General features: G+C 44.9%; 1 protein-coding gene across 1 annotated transcript in view; it reads left to right on the top strand.

The window, feature by feature from the left end:
• Window positions 1-20,486, top strand: part of LOC109884983 (ankyrin repeat and sterile alpha motif domain-containing protein 1B) — a 332,614-nt gene that overhangs the window by 299,941 nt on the left and 12,187 nt on the right. The window contains 4 exon segments of the mRNA XM_031798152.1: window positions 158-265; window positions 1,078-1,278; window positions 7,938-7,979; window positions 8,619-8,826. Coding sequence (XP_031654012.1) covers window positions 158-265; window positions 1,078-1,278; window positions 7,938-7,979; window positions 8,619-8,826 — 559 coding nt within the window.

Genomic DNA, 20,486 nt, shown 5'->3' with positions numbered 1-20,486 from the left:
CACTACCAATAGAGGTAGGATTTGAATCCACACTCCCATAACTGGGTTTTACTTCAGTGGAGGCTTATTACATGTTTAGTTCACATTGATTCCATGTTAAATACATGTTGATCGTTGTGTTGATAGGTTGTTGACCTGTGTCTCTCTTCCTCCCTAGGTGTTGAAGGTCAGTCTGATAGGACACAGGAAGAGAATCCTGGCCTCGCTGGGAGACAGGCTTCACCAAGACCCTCCACAGAAACCCCCACGGGCCATCTCCCTACGGGTCAGTGTGTGTGTGTGTGTGTGTGTGTGTGTGTGCTCTCTCTCTTCCCTCCCAGATGGTAGTAGTCCTAGAGACTGCAGACAGGTTCAGTGAGCTTAAGGGAAATATCTCCACTGCTGTTGTTAGCCTTCACAAGTCTCCCGGCAGACACAAAATGGATGCCGCCAGGACCACAATAGACCGCTGTTTCCCCTCTCCCTATCGGTCCTGGATACTAATTACAAGATACTGGATTCCATTCCCCAGTGCGTATGGGTCTAATGTTAATCTAACAAAGGCCCGGGATATGCTTCACCTCCTGGGACTCAATTTGATGTGGCTGCTGCTCTGCAGCCTCTCAAGGCCCAGACACCTGCTTTCATTCCATTTAACAAATCGGTCCAGACAGAGGGTCTGGGCAGTCTCCACTGCAAATCTAGTCTGCTGTCCAGAGCAGGCTAGCAAACAGAGAGGAGGCTGAAGGTTTATTCAGCATAGCATATTGCCATGTTCCAAAAGCATTCCACTAGACACCACTTAGAATGCATGCTCAACACAGTAGCTTCGTTTAAAGAGGTATGCTAGTGAAAATAATAAGATAAGAGGTAAGCAAGGCAATTTCTATGTAGTGGAATCATTATACCATTATTGTCTTGCCCTAATTTTCACCCCCGCCTTTGAGGTATGCTCACATTGGGAATAGCCAGTAGTGGCAGTCTTCACATTTGACATCTCGTTTTCTAGAACAGCCTATCATGGAGCCTCAAAAGCATCACATGGCACACTTCACCACAATTTAATAACCCCTCCCCTCTGTCCATCCATCCTCCCAGGAGCCCGGTGGCTGCAACACCCCTCCCCAGATCCTTCCGGGCCAGGCTGCGTACACCACAGCGGGTGTCCCAGGGGGCTCGTTGGACGTGCAGCACCTCATCATGCAGGCGGACGCACGGCGCCGCCAGCGCTCCAACGACAACTACTTAGAGGAGATGCCTCGCTCCAAACTGGAGCGGCAGATGGCCCAAGTCAGCATGGTGAGAGGGGGGGGAGGAAGGAAGGGAAGAATGAGAGAGGAATAGACAGCAGCCTCTCACAATTATTTTCCTGTGTGTCCCTATTTGACCTCTCTACCAAACTACGAAAGCGTGATGATTAATACACTGCTCAAAAAAACACTAAAATAACACATCCTAGATCTGAATTAATGAAATATTCTTATGAAATACTTTTTTCTTTACATAGTTGAATGTGCTGACAACAAAATCACACAAAAATGATCAATGGAAATCTAATTTATCAACCCAGGTCTGGATTTGGAGTCACACTCAAAATTAAAGTGGAAAACCACACTACAGGCTGGTCCAACTTTGATGTAATGTCCTTAAAACAAGTCAAAATGAGGCTCAGTAGTGTGTGTGGCCTCCACGTGCCTGTATGACCTCCCTACAACGCCTGGGCATGCTCCTGATGAGGTGGCGGATGGTCTCCTGAGGGATCTCCTCCCAGACCTGGACTAAAGCATCCGCCAACTCCTGGACAGTCTGTGGTGCAACGTGGCGTTGGTGGATGGAGCGAGACATGATGTCCCAGATGTGCTCAATTGGATTCAGGTCTGGGGAACGGGCAGGCCAATCTATAGCATCAATGCCTTCCTCTTCTAGGAACTGCAGACACACTCCAGCCACAAGAGGTCTAGCATTGTCTTGCATTAGAAGGAACCCAGGGCCAAACGCACCAGCATATGGTCTCACAAGGGGTCTGAGGATCTCATCTCGGTACCTAATGGCAGTCAGGCTACCTCTGGCGAGCACATGGAGGGCTGTGCGGACCCCCAAAGAAATGCCACCCCACACCATGACTGACCCACCGCCAAACCGGTCATGCTGGAGGATGTTGCAGGCAGCAGAACGTTCTCCACGGCGTCTCCAGACTGTCACGTCTGTCACATGTGCTCAGTGTGAACCTGCTTTCATCTGTGAAGAGCACAGGGCGCCAGTGGCAAATTAGCCAATCTTGGTGTTCTCTGGCAAATTAAAAACGTCTTGCACGGTGTTGGGCTGTAAGCACAACCCCCACCTGTGGACGTCGGGCCCTCATACCACCCTCATGGAGTCTGTTTCTGACCGTTTGAGCAGACACATGCACATTTGTGGCCTGCTGGAGGTCATTTTGCAGGACTCTGGCAGTGCTCCTCCTGCTCCTCCTTGCACAAAGGCGGAGGTAGCGGTCCTGCTGCTGGGTTGTTGCCCTCCTATGGCCTCGTCCACGTCTCCTGATGTACTGGCCTGTCTCCTGGTAGCGCCTCCATGCTCTGGACACTACGCTGACAGACACAGCAAACCTTCTTGCCACAGCTCGCATTGATGTGCCATCCTGGATGAGCTGCACTACCTGAGCCACGTGTGTGCGTTGTAGACTCCGTCTCATGCTACCACTAGAGTGAAAGCACCGCCAGCATTCAAAAGTGACCAAAACATCAGCCAGGAAGCATAGGAACTGAGAAGTGGTCTGTGGTCCCCACCTGCAGAACCACTCCTTTATTGGGGGTGTCTTGCTAATTGCCTATAATTTCCACCTGTTGTCTATTCCATTTGCACAACAGCATGTGAAATGTATTGTCCACTGCTTCCTAAGTGGACAGTTTGATTTCACAGAAGTGTGATTGACTTGGAGTTACATTGTGTTGTTTAAGTGTTCCCTTTATTTTTTTGAGCAGTGTATAATATGACATATCATTCATCCTCCCGGATGGTCAGCGGGCAGAACGCTGTTATAAATCATTTGTACACTGCAAATTGACCACAAGAATCCCAAACAGATATAGTATTAGATAAAAATAGTATAATTTCAAACCTTGATTACTTTGGGATAAGATCACATATGCCTCTATTTATACTTGGAAACTACTGTACTTGGGAACAACTGAAAATCACTTTGAGCTCATTTATTTTATGTCCAACAACAATTATTAAAAAAAATACATATTTTTACAGCCGTGGCCAAAAGTTTTGAGGATGACACAAATATACATTTTCACAAAGTCTGCTGCCTCACCGTTTCCGCATGTAATGGCTGAGGGAAAGATTTTGTGTGTATATATCTCTGTGCTCCGTTTAGTTAGTCTGCCTTTTTAATTAGTTAGCTTCCTTTTGAAGCTTCCAGTCTGTTATTCGAACTCAATCAGCATGACAAAGTGATCTCCAGCCGTGTCCTCGTCAACACTCACACCTGTGTTAACGGAAGAATCACTGACATGATGTCAGCTGGTCCTTTTGTGGCAGGGCTGAAATGCAGTGGAAATGGTTTTTGGGGATTCAGGTCATTTGCATGGCAAAGAGGTACTTTAAAAGTAATTGCAGTTCATCTGATCACTCTTCATAACATTCTGGAGTATATGCAAATTGCCATCATACAAACTGAGGCAGCAGACTTTGTGAAAATTAATATTTGTGTCATTCTCAAAACTTTTGCCCACGACTGTATATTTGGCCCTTGGATTGCCTTTTGGGGAATCCTGCCCTATACTGTACCATAACTGCTCTACCAACCTGTATTAGCATGCTATTTAACTTATATACAGTGCATTCCCGAAAGTATTCAGACCCCTTTGCTTTTTCCACATTTTGTTATGTTACAGCCTCATTCTAAAATGTATTAAATAGCCATTTTTCCCCATCACTTTACACACAATACCCCATAATGACAAAGCGAAAACAGGTTTTTAGAAATGTTTGATCATTTATAAAATAAAAAAAACAGAAATACCTTATTTACATAAGTATTCAGACCCTTTGCAATGAGATTCGAAATTGAACTCTGGTGCGTCCTACTTCCATTGATCATCCTTGAGATGTTTCTACAACTTTATTGGAGTCCACCTGTGGTAAATTAAGTTGATTGGACATGATTTGGAAAGGCACACATCTGTCTATATAAGGTACCACAGTGCATGCCAGAGCAAAAATCAAGCCATGATGTCGAAGGAATAGTCCGTAGAGCTCCGAGACAGGATTGTGTCGAGGCACAGATCTGGGGAAGGGTAGCAAAAGAATTCTGCAGCATTGAAGATCTGCAAGAACACAGTGGCCTCCATCATTCTTAAATGGAAAAAAGTTTGGAACCACCAATACGTTTCCTAGAGCTGGCCGCCTGGCCAAGCTGAGAAATCAGGAGAGAAGGGCCTTAGTCAGGGCGGTGACCAAGAACATGATGGTCATTCTGACTGAGCTCCAGAGTTCCTCTGTGAAGATGGGAGAACCTTCCAGAAGGACAACCATCTATGTAGCACACCACCAATCAGACCTTTATGATAGAGTGGTCAGATGGAAGCCACTCCTCAGCACATGACAGGCCACTTGGAGTTTGCCAAAAGGCACTTAAAGACTCTCAGACCATGAGAAACAAGCTTTGCTGGTCTGAAACCAAGATTGAACTCTTTGGCCTGAATGTCAAGTGTCACGTCTGGAGGAAACCTGGCACCATCCCTACGGTGAAGCATGGTGATGGCAGCATCATGCTGTGCGGATGTTTTTTAGCAGCAGGAACTGGGAGACTAGTCAGGATCGAGTCAAAGATGAACGGAGCAAAGTACAGAGAGATCCTTGATGAAAACCTGCACCAGAGCGCTCAGGACCTCAGACTGGAGTGAACAACGCAGGAGTGGCTTTGGGACAAGTCTCTGAATGTCCTTGATTGGCCCAGCCAGAGCCCGGACTTGAAACCGATCAAATATCTCTGGAGAGACCTGACAATAGCTGTGAAGCGTCGCTCCCCATCCAACCTGACAGAGCTTGAGAGGATCTGCAGAGAAGAATGGGAGAAACTCCCCAAATACAGGTGTGCCAAGCTTGTAGCGTCAAACCCAAGAAGACTCGAGGCTGTAATCACTGCCAAAGGTGCTTCAACAAAGTACTGAGTAAGGGGTTTGAATACTTATGTAAATGTGATATTTCAGTTTTTGTTTTTAATACATGTGCAAACATTTCTAAAAACCTGTTTTTGCTTTGTCATTATGGGGTAGTGTGTGTAGATTGATTTTGGAAAAAAAATCTATAATCATTTTTGAATAAGGCTAAAGTAACGAAATGTGGAAAGTCAAGGGGTCTGAATACTTTCCGAATGCACTGAATATTAGCATGCATGGTACAGTATGGTAACCTCTCTACCAAAATCCATGATCCTCCTATTGAACCTCTCCACCAACCTATGAAAGCACGGTCGGCGAGTCAGAGGCATCTGGGAGAGCAGCTTCTCTTAAGCGTTCCTTTGATCTACCCCGATTAGGGTCCATCCGGAGTGTGTGTGAGAGTGTGTGTGATTCACAGAGCTTGTCGCACCAGACACACACTTATGTTTCTACACGACTGACTCCTTGAAGTGCGTTTGTGTCACGACTCATGACAACATTGGCCTCTTTAGAGCAGCACTCAGGTGAGTGCAGTGAGTCAACAAGGTCGTGTAGAGGGGATCATTATGGAGACTTCTGTATTCCTTTCACTCTCATATACTTTCCACTCTTTCCTTTATCTCTCCCTTTTTCCCCCTTTTCCCTCCACAATGCCTCTGACTGTCCATTGCAACTGAGGCAGTCAGAGATCATGCCCTACTCCCCCCATTGCTACTGAGGCAGTCAGAGATCATGCCCTGCTCCCCCCATTGCTACTGAGGCAGTCAGAGATCATGCCCTGCTCCCCCCATTGCTACTGAGGCAGTCAGAGATCATGCCCTACTCCCCCCATTGCTACTGAGGCAGTCAGAGATCATGCCCTGCTCCCCCCATTGCTACTGAGGCAGTCAGAGATCATGCCCTGCTCCCCCCATTGCTACTGAGGCAGTCAGAGATCATGCCCTGCTCCCCCCATTGCTACTGAGGCAGTCAGAGATCATGCCCTGCTCCCCCCATTGCTACTGAGGCAGTCAGAGATCATGCCCTGCTCCCCCCATTGCTACTGAGGCAGTCAGAGATCATGCCCTGCTTCCCCCATTGCTACTGAGGCAGTCAGAGATTATGCCCTGCTCCCCCCATTGCTACTGAGGCAGTCAGAGATCATGGCCTGCTCCCCCCCAATTGCTGCTGAGGTAGTCAGTTCATGCCCTGCTCCCTCCCCATTACTACTGAGGCAGTCAGAGAACATGCCCTACTCCCCCCATTGCTACTGAGGCAGTCAGAGATCATGCCCTGCTCCCTCCCCATTACTACTGAGGCAGTCAGAGAACATGCCCTACTCCCCCCATTGCTACTGAGGCAGTCAGAGATCATGTCCTACTCCCACTCCTTGCTACTGAGGCAGTCAGAGATCATGCCCTGCTCCCTCCCCATTACGACTGAGGCAGTCAGCGATCATGGCCGACTACCCCTCATGCCCTACTCCCCCCATTACTACTGAGGCAGTCAGAGATCATGACCTGCTCCCTCTCAATTACTACTGCGGCAGTCAGAGATCATGCCCTGCTCCCTCCCCATTACGACTGAGGCAGTCAGCGATCATGGCCTACTACCCCTCATGCCCTGCTCCCTCCCCATTACGACTGAGGCAGTCAGAGATCATGCCCTGCTCCCTCCCCATTACGACTGAGGCAGTCAGCGATCATGGCCGACTACCCCTCATGCCCTACTCCCCCCATTACTACTGAGGCAGTCAGAGATCATGACCTGCTCCCTCTCAATTACTACTGCGGCAGTCAGAGATCATGCCCTGCTCCCTCCCCATTACGACTGAGGCAGTCAGCGATCATGGCCTTCTACCCCTCATGCCCTACTCCCCACATTGCTACTGAGGCAGTCAGAGATCATGCCCTGCTCCAACCCATTACTAGTGAGGCAGTCAGAGATCATGCCCCCCCCCTCCCCCCCATTACTACTGAGACAGTCAGAGATCATGCCCTACTACCCCTCATGCCCTACTCCCCCCATTACTACTGAGGCAGTCAGAGATCATGTCCTACTCCCCCCATTTGCTACTGAGGCAGTCAAAGACGTGGCCCTACTCCCTCTATTACTACTGAGGCAGTCAGAGATCATGCCCTGGGCCCCATTACAGGGATAATGAGGTTCTCTCTCTTTCTCTGTGCTCTTTCTGGTCTTTATATAATTGTGTTTTGCAATTTGTGTCTCTATCTTCGTCCCATCACTTTTTCTCTTCCCCCCCCCCCTCTATCTATCTTTGTCATTTAGATCAGTTAGAGTAGCCCAGTGTTTTGGAGTAGATTACCTGTTCTGATCCTCCTCTAGGGCTCACCCTGCAGCTATTTACCCCAATGTCATTATCCCTGATTACCTCACCTCCAGAGTATCTCATTAAGACGCAGATGGATGTGACACACAAACAAACAAGCACTCCCGTATAGTAGTGTATCAGCACCTGTCATGGGACTTTGATTATGAAACTGTGTCGGGAGGATTTCCTCACACTCCAGCCTTGTTGTGAACATTGCCTGTGTGATTATCGTCTGCTTGATTATTATAAACCATAGAGTTGGATAGAGGCCACGTCTTTGCATATTTGCCATAATGGTTTCTATGACAACATGGGCAGCGCCATTGAGGGCTATCTCCATTGATGAAAGTCTGCAATGGCGCTGCCCATGCTAAAACAGGCTTTGTGGAAAGTGCACCCTCTATCCAGCTCTATGTTATCAACCAACTTCTTGTTGTCCTGATCCTGGATCTTATTTCTATTTATTTATTTATCAGTCTCATGATGTTGGAGAAAGACCTTCTGCAAGAAATGATACTGTAAGTTGTCTGTGATGCTAGTGTGCATCAAATACTGTTGTTGTCATTGTACGTGACGAACAGTCGAACAGTCAACTGTCAATGTACGTGATATAAATGTACATTATATTTGTTGATAATACAAGTCCATTTACTCATGATCGTTTCCATTTGATTTAGAACATATTGGCCAAGGGAAAAGTACTGTAGCTAAATATATATCCATTTCCTGTTTCTGTTGAATAGGATGAAAGAAAGAAGGACAGGGGATTTTCCACACAGTGCCAGGGGAGGTGTGAGCATCATAGCACTAGCTAGGGGAATTAAACAGTATGAAAAGCCATTTAAATATGACCCTTCTAAGACTGTTAAAACGCACTTAGCATTAGGAGAGGATGATCCATAGAAACACAGTGAGGTCTCAAAATGTTTTTGAAATGTTGTTGTTAAGCTTTTCATGTTCAGTCAGTCTGGATAGAACCTGTTACATCATAGAAGTGCCATGTGGTTAGGAGCAAACGGCAGCACATATCTGACAGAGTAGATGTATCAGCTCAGAATATGCTTGACTTAAGTTTGTGCCCAATCGTTTTCCTTGTAATCGTCTGTGATTCCTCATCCGTGGCCTCTATCTGATCTTGCCATTGGCTGTCGTTACAGCAAGGCGAATGGTGCGAGCCAATCACGTTGCGTCCTCCCAACGAGGCCACCTCGTCCACTCCAGTGCAATACTGGCAGCACCACCCTGAGAAACTCATCTTCCAGTCGTGTGACTATGAAGCTTACGTGAGTAGTCCTGTCCCTACGTTATACAGTGTGTGTGTGTGTGTGTGTGTGTGTGTGTGTGTGTGTGTGTGTGTGTGTGTTAGTATGCTTTTCATGCATGTATACTATGCTTGTGAATGTGTATGCATGCAAAACGCAACATTAGCATCGTATCATATTCTACAGCAGCGGTATTGAAAGTCGGGGTCGCGACCCCGCTAGGGGAACATCAGTGGGGTCAATAAAAAGGAACTAAACATTTAGAGTACAGATTATTGTATGGGACAATATACGTTTTTCAGAAAGATAATACAAACAAATACAATTTTATTGAGTAAATGTATTTTGATAAGAGAAGAAACTATGATGAAGGTTATTTGTTGATGTAAAAATGTACAGATTTTAAGGTTGTGTCGTATTGGGTTAGGGTGGGGTTTAGAGAAATTATTGGGAAGAAAATTCTCCAGATATTCTGGTGGAAGGTATGGGGTCCCCATCTGAAAAGGTTTGAATAATACTGTAATGTGGGAGAGATGCCCTGTCTGCCAAGGGGGTTCAAGACACACACTTTCAGCCCCCCCCCCCTGACTTAAAGTACCTGCACTTGTGTTACCTAACCGACACACTGGAGGTATTCAGGAGTAAAACCATGTTTCACCCTTCGATCAATACTGCACCAAGCTATTCACGCTGCTGCAGTAATTTTTGCCTCCCGTTACATAAAACCAACCATGTTTCCAAGGATACTGCACATGTACATTTGATTGGCTTAGCCCCAGCAACCATGTAACACTGATTACTACCCACTTTCAGCTGATGAATCACCGGGAAGATGATTGGCTCCCATTTGGAGTCTGGAGGCTCCCATTGGCTCTCGGAGCTAGCCGTGTTGAATTGTGATTGACTCTTGCACAGTTGTGCATAGCGATTGGCTCAGAGGTGCTGTTGTGGAGATGAGGGGGCTAGAGGATTAGAGAGAAAGAGAGAGAGAGAGAAACAGTGAGTGTGAGTAAGCGAGAGAGTTTGTGATAGAGTGAGGGAAAAGGTCATGTGGGTTGAGAGAGGGAGGGATAAGGTAGTGTGGGTTGAGAGAGGGAGGGATAAGGAAGTGATGGATGAGAGAGTGAGGGATAAAGGTAGTGTGGGTTGAGAGAGTGGGGGATAAGGTAGTGTGGGTTGAGAGAGGAAAGAAGGAAGGCAGAGAGAGAAAGAAAGTGTAAATAAATTAAATAATCAGTGCCAAGCAACTACTCTCCCAGGACTGAAGCTCCACATGGCCCCACGAAGTGAGATAGAGGAGAATCTGAGAGAGAAAGAAAAGGAGGGAGAGAGAGAGAGAAGGATGGAGAGATTAAGCGAGGGAGGAAAAGTGAGGAGTATAGGGAGGCATATAAAGTAAGAAGGAGGGAGGGAGGCAGGGATGGAGGGAAAAAGAAATGGTGAGTTACAGTGTGACTAAAAGGAAGAGACAGACATTTAAAAAAGCATGGAGCGTTAAGCACTGAGATAGAGGATAGAGTTGAGGATGTAAGCAGGGTACAGAGTAAGAGGATAGTTGAGGATGTAAGCAGTGTACGGAGTAAGAGGATAGAGTTGAGGATGTAAGCAGTGTACAGAGTAAGAGGATAGAGTTGAGGATGTAAGCAGTGTACAGAGTAAGAGGATAGAGTTGAGGATGTAAGTAGTGTACGGAGGAAGAGGATAGAGTTGAGGATGTAAGCAGTGTACGGAGGAAGAGGATAGAGTTGAGGATGTAAGCAGTGTACGGAGTAAGAGGATAGAGTTGAGGATGTAAGCAGTGTACAGAGTAAGAGGATAGTTGAGGATGTAAGAAGTGTACGGTGGAAGAGGATAGAGTTGAGGATGTAAGCAGGGTACAGAGTAAGAGGATAGTTGAGGATGTAAGCAGTGTACGGAGGAAGAGGATAGTTGAGGATGTAAGCAGTGTACGGAGTAAGAGGATAGAGTTGAGGATGTAAGCAGTGTACGGAGTAAGAGGATAGAGTTGAGGATGTAAGCAGTGTACAGAGTAAGAGGATAGTTGAGGATGTAAGCAGTGTACAGAGTAAGAGGATAGTTGAGGATGTAAGAAGTGTACGGTGGAAGAGGATAGAGTTGAGGATGTAAGCAGTGTACAGAGTAAGAGGATAGAGTTGAGGATGTAAGCAGTGTACAGAGTAAGAGGATAGAGTTGAGGATGTAAGCAGTGTACAGAGTAAGAGGATAGAGTTGAGGATGTACGCAGTGTACGGAGTAAGAGGATAGTTGAGGATGTAAGCAGGGTACAGAGTAAGAGGATAGAGTTGAGGATGGAAGCAGTGTACGGAGTAAGAGGATAGAGTTGAGGATGGAAGCAGTGTACGGAGTAAGAGGATAGAGTTGAGGATGTAAGCAGTGTACAGAGTAAGAAGATAGAGTTGAGGATGTAAGCAGGGAGGATAGAGTTGAGGATGTAAGCAGTGTACGTAGTAAGAGTATAGAGTTGAGGATGTAAGCAGTGTACAGAGTAAGAGGATAGAGTTGAGGATGTAAGCAGTGTACAGAGTAAGAGGATAGTTGAGGATGTAAGCAGTGTACAGAGTAAGAGGATAGTTGAGGATGTAAGCAGTGTACGGAGTAAGAGGATAGAGTTGAGGATGTAAGCAGTGTACGGAGTAAGAGGATAGTTGAGGATGTAAGCAGGGTACAGAGTAAGACGATAGAGTTGAGGATGTAAGCAGTGTACAGAGTAAGAGGATAGTTGAGGATGTACGCAGTGTACAGAGTAAGAGGATAGAGTTGAGGATGTAAGCAGTGTACGGAGTAAGAGGATAGTTGAGGATGTAAGCAGTGTACAGAGTAAGAGGATAGTTGAGGATGTAAGCAGGGTACAGAGTTGAGGATGTAAGCAGTGTACAGAGTAAGAGGATAGTTGAGGATGTAAGCAGTGTACGGAGGAAGAGGATAGTTGAGGATGTAAGCAGGGTACAGAGTAAGAGGATAGTTGAGGATGTAAGCAGTGTACGGAGGAAGAGGATAGTTGAGGATGTAAGCAGTGTACAGAGGAAGAGGATAGTTGAGGATGTAAGCAGGGTACAGAGTAAGAGGATAGAGTTGAGGATGTAAGCAGTGTACAGAGTAAGAGGATAGAGTTGAGGATGTAAGCAGTGTACGGAGTAAGAGGATAGAGTTGAGGATGTAAGCAGTGTACAGAGTAAGAGGATAGAGTTGAGGATGTAAGCAGTGTACAGAGTAAGAGGATAGTTGAGGATGTAAGCAGTGTACGGAGGAAGAGGATAGTTGAGGATGTAAGCAGTGTACAGAGGAAGAGGATAGTTGAGGATGTAAGCAGGGTACAGAGGAAGAGGATAGTTGAGGATGTAAGCAGGGTACAGAGTAAGAGGATAGTTGAGGATGTAAGCAGTGTACGGAGGAAGAGGATAGTTGAGGATGTAAGCAGTGTACGGAGGAAGAGGATAGTTGAGGATGTAAGCAGGGTACAGACTAAGAGGATAGAGTTGAGGATGTAAGCAGTGTACAGAGTAAGAGGATAGAGTTGAGGATGTAAGCAGTGTACAGAGTAAGAGGATAGAGTTGAGGATGTAAGCAGTGTACGGAGTAAGAGGATAGTTGAGGATGTAAGCAGTGTACGGAGGAAGATGATAGAGTTGAGGATGTAAGCAGTGTACGGAGTAAGAGGATAGTTGAGGATGTAAGCAGGGCACAGAGTAAGAGGATAGAGTTGAGGATGTAAGCAGTGTACAGAGTAAGAGGATAGTTGAGGATGTAAGCAGGGTACAGAGTAAGAGGATAGAGTTGAGGATGTAAGCAGTGTACGGAGTAAGAGGATAGTTGAGGCTGTAAGCAGTGTATAGAGTAAGAGGATAGTTGAGGATGTAAGCAGTGTACGGAGTAAGAGGATAGTTGAGGATGTAAGCAGTGTACGGAGTAAGAGGATAGAGTTGAGGATGTAAGCAGTGTACAGAGTAAGAGGATAGAGTTTGAGGATGTAAGCAGTGTACAGAGTAAGAGGATAGTTGAGGATGTAAGCAGTGTACAGAGTAAGAGGATAGTTGAGGATGTAAGCAGTGTACGGAGTAAGAGGATAGAGTTGAGGATGTAAGCAGTGTACGGAGTAAGATGATAGAGTTGAGGATGTAAGCAGGGAGGATAGAGTTGCGGATGTAAGCAGTGTACGGAGTAAGAGGATAGAGTTGAGGATGTAAGCAGTGTACGGAGTAAGAGGATAGAGTTGAGGATGTAAGCAGTGTACAGAGTAAGAGGATAGAGTTGAGGATGTAAGCAGGGAGGATAGAGTTGAGGATGTAAGCAGTGTACGTAGTAAGAGTATAGAGTTGAGGATGTAAGCAGTGTACGGAGGAAGAGGATAGTTGAGGATGTAAGCAGTGTACAGAGTAAGAGGATAGTTGAGGATGTAAGCAGTGTACAGAGTAAGAGGATAGTTGAGGATGTAAGCAGTGTACGGAGTAAGAGGATAGTTGAGGATGTAAGCAGGGTACAGAGTAAGAGGATAGTTGAGGATGTAAGCAGTGTACAGAGTAAGAGGATAGTTGAGGATGTAAGCAGTGTACGCAGGAAGAGGATAGAGTTGAGGATGTAAGCAGTGTACGCAGGAAGGTAATAGAGTTGAGGATGTAAGCAGTGTACAGAGGAAGAGGATAGAGTTGAGGATGTAAGCAGGGTACAGAGTAAGAGGATAGTTGAGGATGTAAGCAGTGTACGGAGTAAGAGGATAGAGTTGAGGATGTAAGCAGTGTACGGAGGAAGAGGATAGTTGAGGATGTAAGCAGTGTACAGAGTAAGAGGATAGTTGAGGATGTAAGCAGTGTACGGAGGAAGAGGATAGAGTTGAGGATGTAGCAGGGTACAGAGTAAGAGGATAGAGTTGAGGATGTAAGCAGTGTACGGAGGAAGAGGATAGTTGAGGATGTAAGCAGTGTACGGAGGAAGAGGATAGTTGAGGATGTAAGCAGTGTACGGAGTAAGAGGATAGAGTTGAGGATGTAAGCAGTGTACGGAGGAAGAGGATAGAGTTGAGGATGTAAGCAGTGTACAGAGTAAGAGGATAGAGTTGAGGATGTAAGCAGTGTACGGAGTAAGAGGATAGTTGAGGATGTAAGCAGTGTACGGAGTAAGAGGATAGAGTTGAGGATGTAAGTAGTGTACGGAGTAAGAGGATAGAGTTGACGATGTAAGCAGTGTACAGAGTAAGAGGATAGAGTTGAGGATGTAAGCAGTGTACGGAGTAAGAGGATAGTTGAGGATGTAAGCAGTGTACGGAGTAAGAGGATAGAGTTCAGGATGTAAGCAGTGTACAGAGTAAGAGGATAGAGTTGAGGATGTAAGCAGTGTACAGAGTAAGAGGATAGTTGAGGATGTAAGCAGTGTACGGAGGAAGAGGATAGTTGAGGATGTAAGCAGTGTACAGAGGAAGAGGATAGTTGAGGATGTAAGCAGGGTACAGAGGAAGAGGATAGTTGAGGATGTAAGCAGGGTACAGAGGAAGAGGATAGTTGAGGATGTAAGCAGTGTACGGAGGAAGAGGATAGTTGAGGATGTAAGCAGTGTACAGAGTAAGAGGATAGTTGAGGATGTAAGCAGTGTACGGAGTAAGAGGATAGTTGAGGATGTAAGCAGTGTACGGAGGAAGAGGATAGAGTTGAGGATGTAAGCAGGGTACAGAGTAAGAGGATAGAGTTGAGGATGTAAGCAGGGTACAGAGTAAGAGGATAGAGTTGAGGATGTAGGCAGGGTACACAGGAAGAGGATAGAGTTGAGGATGTAAGCAGTGTACGTAGGAAGGTAATAGAGTTGAGGATGTAAGCAGTGTACAGAGGAAGAGGATAGAGTTGAGGATGTAAGCAGGGTACAGAGTAAGAGGATAGTTGAGGATGTAAGCAGTGTACGGAGTAAGAGGATAGAGTTGAGGATGTAAGCAGTGTACGGAGGAAGAGGATAGTTGAGGATGTAAGCAGTGTACAGAGTAAGAGGATAGTTGAGGATGTAAGCAGTGTACGGAGTAAGAGGATAGTTGAGGATGTAAGCAGTGTACGGAGGAAGAGGATAGAGTTGAGGATGTAAGCAGGGTACAGAGTAAGAGGATAGAGTTGAGGATGTAAGCAGTGTACGGAGGAAGAGGATAGTTGAGGATGTAAGCAGTGTACGGAGGAAGAGGATAGAGTTGAGGATGTAAGCAGTGTACAGAGTAAGAGGATAGAGTTGAGGATGTAAGCAGTGTACGGAGTAAGAGGATAGTTGAGGATGTAAGCAGTGTACGGAGGAAGAGGATAGTTGAGGATGTAAGCAGGGTACAGAGTAAGAGGATAGAGTTGAGGATGTAAGCAGTGTACGGAGTAAGAGGATAGTTGAGGATGTAAGCAGTGTATAGAGTAAGAGGATAGTTGAGGATGTAAGCAGTGTACGGAGTAAGAGGATTGTTGAGGATGTAAGCAGTGTACGGAGTAAGAGGATAGAGTTGAGGATGTAAGCAGTGTACAGAGGAAGAGGATAGAGTTGAGAATGTAATCAGTGTACAGAGTAAGAGGATAGTTGAGGATGTAAGCAGTGTACAGAGTAAGAGGATAGTTGAGGATGTAAGCAGTGTACGGAGTAAGAGGATAGAGTTGAGGATGGAAGCAGTGTACGGAGTAAGAGGATAGAGTTTGAGGATGTAAGCAGGGAGGATAGAGTTGCGGATGTAAGCAGTGTACGGAGTAAGAGGATAGAGTTGAGGATGTAAGCAGTGTACGGAGTAAGAGGATAGAGTTGAGGATGTAAGCAGTGTACAGAGTAAGAGGATAGAGTTGAGGATGTAAGCAGGGAGGATAGAGTTGAGGATGTAAGCAGTGTACGTAGTAAGAGTATAGAGTTGAGGATGTAAGCAGTGTACGGAGGAAGAGAATAGTTGAGGATGTAAGCAGTGTACAGAGTAAGAGGATAGTTGAGGATGTAAGCAGTGTACGGAGTAAGAGGATAGTTGAGGATGTAAGCAGGGTACAGAGTAAGAGGATAGTTGAGGATGTAAGCAGTGTACAGAGTAAGAGGATAGTTGAGGATGTAAGCAGTGTACACAGGAAGAGGATAGAGTTGAGGATGTAAGCAGTGTACGCAGGAAGGTAATAGAGTTGAGGATGTAAGCAGTGTACAGAGGAAGAGGATAGAGTTGAGGATGTAAGCAGGGTACAGAGTAAGAGGATAGTTGAGGATGTAAGCAGTGTACGGAGTAAGAGGATAGAGTTGAGGATGTAAGCAGTGTACGGAGGAAGAGGATAGTTGAGGATGTAAGCAGTGTACAGAGTAAGAGGATAGTTGAGGATGTAAGCAGTGTACGGAGTAAGAGGATAGTTGAGGATGTAAGCAGTGTACGGAGGAAGAGGATAGAGTTGAGGATGTAAGCAGGGTACAGAGTAAGAGGATAGAGTTGAGGATGTAAGCAGTGTACGGAGGAAGAGGATAGTTGAGGATGTAAGCAGTGTACGGAGGAAGAGGATAGAGTTGAGGATGTAAGCAGTGTACGGAGTAAGAGGATAGAGTTGAGGATGTAAGCAGTGTACGGAGGAAGAGGATAGAGTTGAGGATGTAAGCAGTGTACAGAGTAAGAGGATAGAGTTGAGGATGTAAGCAGTGTACGGAGGAAGAGGATAGAGTTGAGGATGTAAGCAGTGTACGGAGGAAGAGGATAGAGTTGAGGATGTAAGCAGTGTACGCAGGAAGAGGATAGAGTTGAGGATGTAAGCAGTGTACGCAGGAAGGTAATAGAGTTGAGGATGTAAGCAGTGTACGCAGGAAGGTAATAGAGTTGAGGATGTAAGCAGTGTACAGAGGAAGAGGATAGAGTTGAGGATGTAAGCAGTGTACAGCGGAAGAGGATAGAGTTGAGGATGTAAGCAGTGTACAGAGTAAGAGGATAGAGTTGAGGATGTAAGCAGTGTACGGAGTAAGAGGATAGAGTTGAGGATGTAGGCAGTGTACAGAGGAAGAGGATAGAGTTGAGGATGTGAGAAGAGAGGGACGAATCCTCTAAGGCCTGATGCTGTAAACGCACTGATTCTATTACTCACAATGATCTTCATTCAACCAGAGACAATTCTCTAATGTCATTACAATGTTGTCTTCATAAAACCAAACTTTGTTTTAATCAATTCTTTATTATAGACCAGCTCTGATGTCATTATACTTTCTTTATTATAGACCAGCTCTGATGTCATTATACTTTCTTTATTATAGACCAGCTCTGATGTCATTATGCTTTCTTTATTATAGACCAGCTCTGATGTCATTATACTTTCTTTATTATAGACCAGCTCTGATGTCATTATACTTTCTTTATTATAGACCAGCTCTGATGTCATTATACTTTCTTTATTATAGACCAGCTCTGATGTCATTATACTTTCTTTATTATAGACCAGCTCTGATGTCATTATACTTTCTTTATTATAGACCAGCTCTGATGTCATTATACTTTCTTTATTATAGACCAGCTCTGATGTCATTATACTTTCTTTATTATAGACCAGCTCTGTCATTATACTTTCTTTATTATAGACCAGCTCTGTCATTATACTTTCTTTATTATAGACCAGCTCTGATGTCATTATACTTTCTTTATTATAGACCAGCTCTGATGTCATTATACTTTCTTTATTATAGACCAGCTCTGATGTCATTATACTTTCTTTATTATAGACCAGCTCTGATGTCATTATGCTTTCTTTATTATAGACCAGCTCTGATGTCATTATACTTTCTTTATTATAGACCAGCTCTGATGTCATTATGCTTTCTTTATTATAGACCAGCTCTGATGTCATTATACTTTCTTTATTATAGACCAGCTCTGATGTCATTATACTTTCTTTATTATAGACCAGCTCTGATGTCATTATGCTTTCTTTATTATAGACCAGCTCTGATGTCATTATGCTTTCTTATTAACATTCTTAGACCGCCAAATGTCATCACTGCATATTCAGTGGGGCAAAAAAGTATTTCGTCAGCCACCAATTGTGCAAGTTTCCCAAGATGAGGGGCCTGTAATTTTCATCATAGGTACACTTCAACTATGACAGACAAAAGGAGGGGAAACAATCCAGAAAATCACATTGTAGGATTTTTAATGAATTTATTTGCAAATTATGGTGGAAAATAAGTATTTGGTCACCTACAAACAAGCAAGATTTCTGGCTCTCACAGACCTGTAACTTCTTCTTTAAGAGGCTCCTCTATCCTCCACTCATTACCTGTATTAATGGCACCTGCTTGAACTTGTTATCAGTATAAAAGACACCTGTCCACAACCTCAAACAGTCACACTCCAAACTCCACTATGGCCAAGACCAAAGAGCTGTCAACGGACACCAGAAACAAAATTGTAGACCTGCACCAGGCTGGGAAGACTGAATCTGCAATAGGTAAGCAGCTTGGTTTGAAGAAATCAACTGTGGGAGCAATTATTAGGAAATGGAAGACATACAAGACCACTGATAATCTCCCTTGATCTGGGGCTCCACGCAAGATCTCACCCCGTGGGGTCAAAATGATCACAAGAACGGTGAGCAAAAATCCCAGAACCACACGGGGGACCTAGTGAATGACCTGCAGAGAGCTGGGACCAAAGTAACAAAGCCTACCATCAGTAACACACTACGCCGCCAGGGACTCAAATCCTGCAGTGCCAGACGTGTCCCCCTGCTTAAGCCAGTACATGTCTAGGCCCGTCTGAAGTTTGCTAGAGAGCATTTAGATGATCCAGAAGAAGATTGGGAGAATGTCATATGGTCAGATGAAACCAAAATATAACTTTTTGGTAAAAACTCAACTCGTCGTGTTTGGAGGACAAAGAATGCTGAGTTGCATCCAAAGAACACCATACCTACTGTGAAGCATGGGGATGGAAACATTATGCTTTGGGGCTGTTTTTCTGCAAAGGGACCAGGACGACTGATCCGTGTAAAGGAAAGAATGAATGGGGCCATGTATCGAGAGATTTTGAGTGAAAACCTCCTTCCATCAGCAAGGGCATTGAAGATGAAACGTGGCTGGGTCTTTCAGCATGACAATGATCCCAAACACACCGCCCGGGCAACGAAGGACTGGCTTCGTAAGAAGCATTTCAAGGTCTTGGAGTGACCTAGCCCGTCTCCAGATCTCAACCCCATAGAAAATCTTTGGAGGGATTTGAAAGTTCGTGTTGCCCAGCAACAGCCCCCCAAAAAGCACTGCTCTAGAGGAGATCTGTATGGAGGAATGGGCCAAAATACCAGCAATAGTGTGTGAAAACCTCGTGACGACTTACAGAAAACATTTGACCTCCGTCATTGCCAACAAAGGGTATATAACAAAGTATTGAGATAAACTTTTGTTATTGACCAAATACTTATTTTCCACCATAATTTGCAAATAAATTCAGATTTTGTTGTCATTTTGCCATAGTTGAAGTGTACCTATGATGAAAATTACAGGCCTCTCTCATCTTTTTAAGTGGGAGAACTTGCACAATTGGTGGCTGACTAAATACTTTTTTGCCCCACTGTATAGCATACCTTCTTTATTACACCAGACAATGTCCTAATGTTATATCAACGCTTTTTTGTGTCGAGCATGATTGCGTTGTCCATTTCTAGAGCGTGATGGTTGTTGAATGTAATTTTAACACAGGAGAAACAAGAAAATGCACTCCCTTTAATGAATGCACTGTTGTTGTACTCTTAAAGGGAAACATTGCTAAGATGTTGCTCCAACGTTATCACATTGTGTCCTCTTCAGATGATGTTCTTTTGACCGCTGTCTTACTTCATCCTTACATGGCTAGAATGACACACATAATCCTAACTGTATAATCGGTCAATACTGATTCCCCAAAGCCCTGTAGGGCTTTCACTCTGTAATGTTATTACTATGTTATCTGTAACGTTTTCAGCCTCAGACGACACTACTGTTTGTTTTCACAATGAAGCACGCGCGCGCACACACACACACACACACACACACACACACACACACACACACACACACACACACACACACATATTCACAAACACACACCCAGAGACAGGGGCTTCTTGGAGGTTTGTAACGTTATTACAGTGTTCTCCATACGAGAACAGACGACGCTCCCTTGATACCATAGCATTATTAACAACAGAGCCAGACAGAGCAGTAACCAGCCCAGACAGCCCCACTACAACCACCAGCCTACCTCCCATAAAGAAATGACTCATTCATTCTACTGCACTTAAAATAGGAGAGAAATCAGGGTGTGGTTGTGTTACCGTTAAGCTAATGCAATGTATTTGTTATCTTTTGACGAAGGGTAAGATTAGGTGGATTGTTTTGCCGGGACATTTTTCAAAAGCATATCCTGAAGGGTAAATGATTTAGGGTCAGGGGGTCGAGGTATAAAAGGATCAATGTTTGCACTTTGGGTGTCAGAACATCCTATAAAAAATCCTCTTTGGGGCTTTTAGCTCTCAAATCAACAGTGGGCGCGCTGAGCAGTTAATCATACACCCATTACGTCCCTTTAGCCCTAATGTCCCCGTAAGTACTGTCCCCATAAACACCACCTTTATTAAATTGGGTCTGTGTCCTCACGAACTAGGTCCTCACTTATTGACCTCCCCACTTTGCACATTTCCTACCCGCCCCAGCCCTCCCCTCATCTGGGGATTTCCAGGTTGTTTTCAACACATCAGAAAGCACTGCGTTATTATGCGACTGGCTTTTAAGTTTCCATCTTACATTGAATGATTCTATGATCCT

This window comes from Oncorhynchus kisutch, linkage group LG19 (genome assembly GCF_002021735.2).
Source record: "Oncorhynchus kisutch isolate 150728-3 linkage group LG19, Okis_V2, whole genome shotgun sequence".
NCBI lineage: Eukaryota > Metazoa > Chordata > Actinopteri > Salmoniformes > Salmonidae > Oncorhynchus > Oncorhynchus kisutch.
This window is presented reverse-complemented; position numbering and strand designations above follow the sequence as displayed.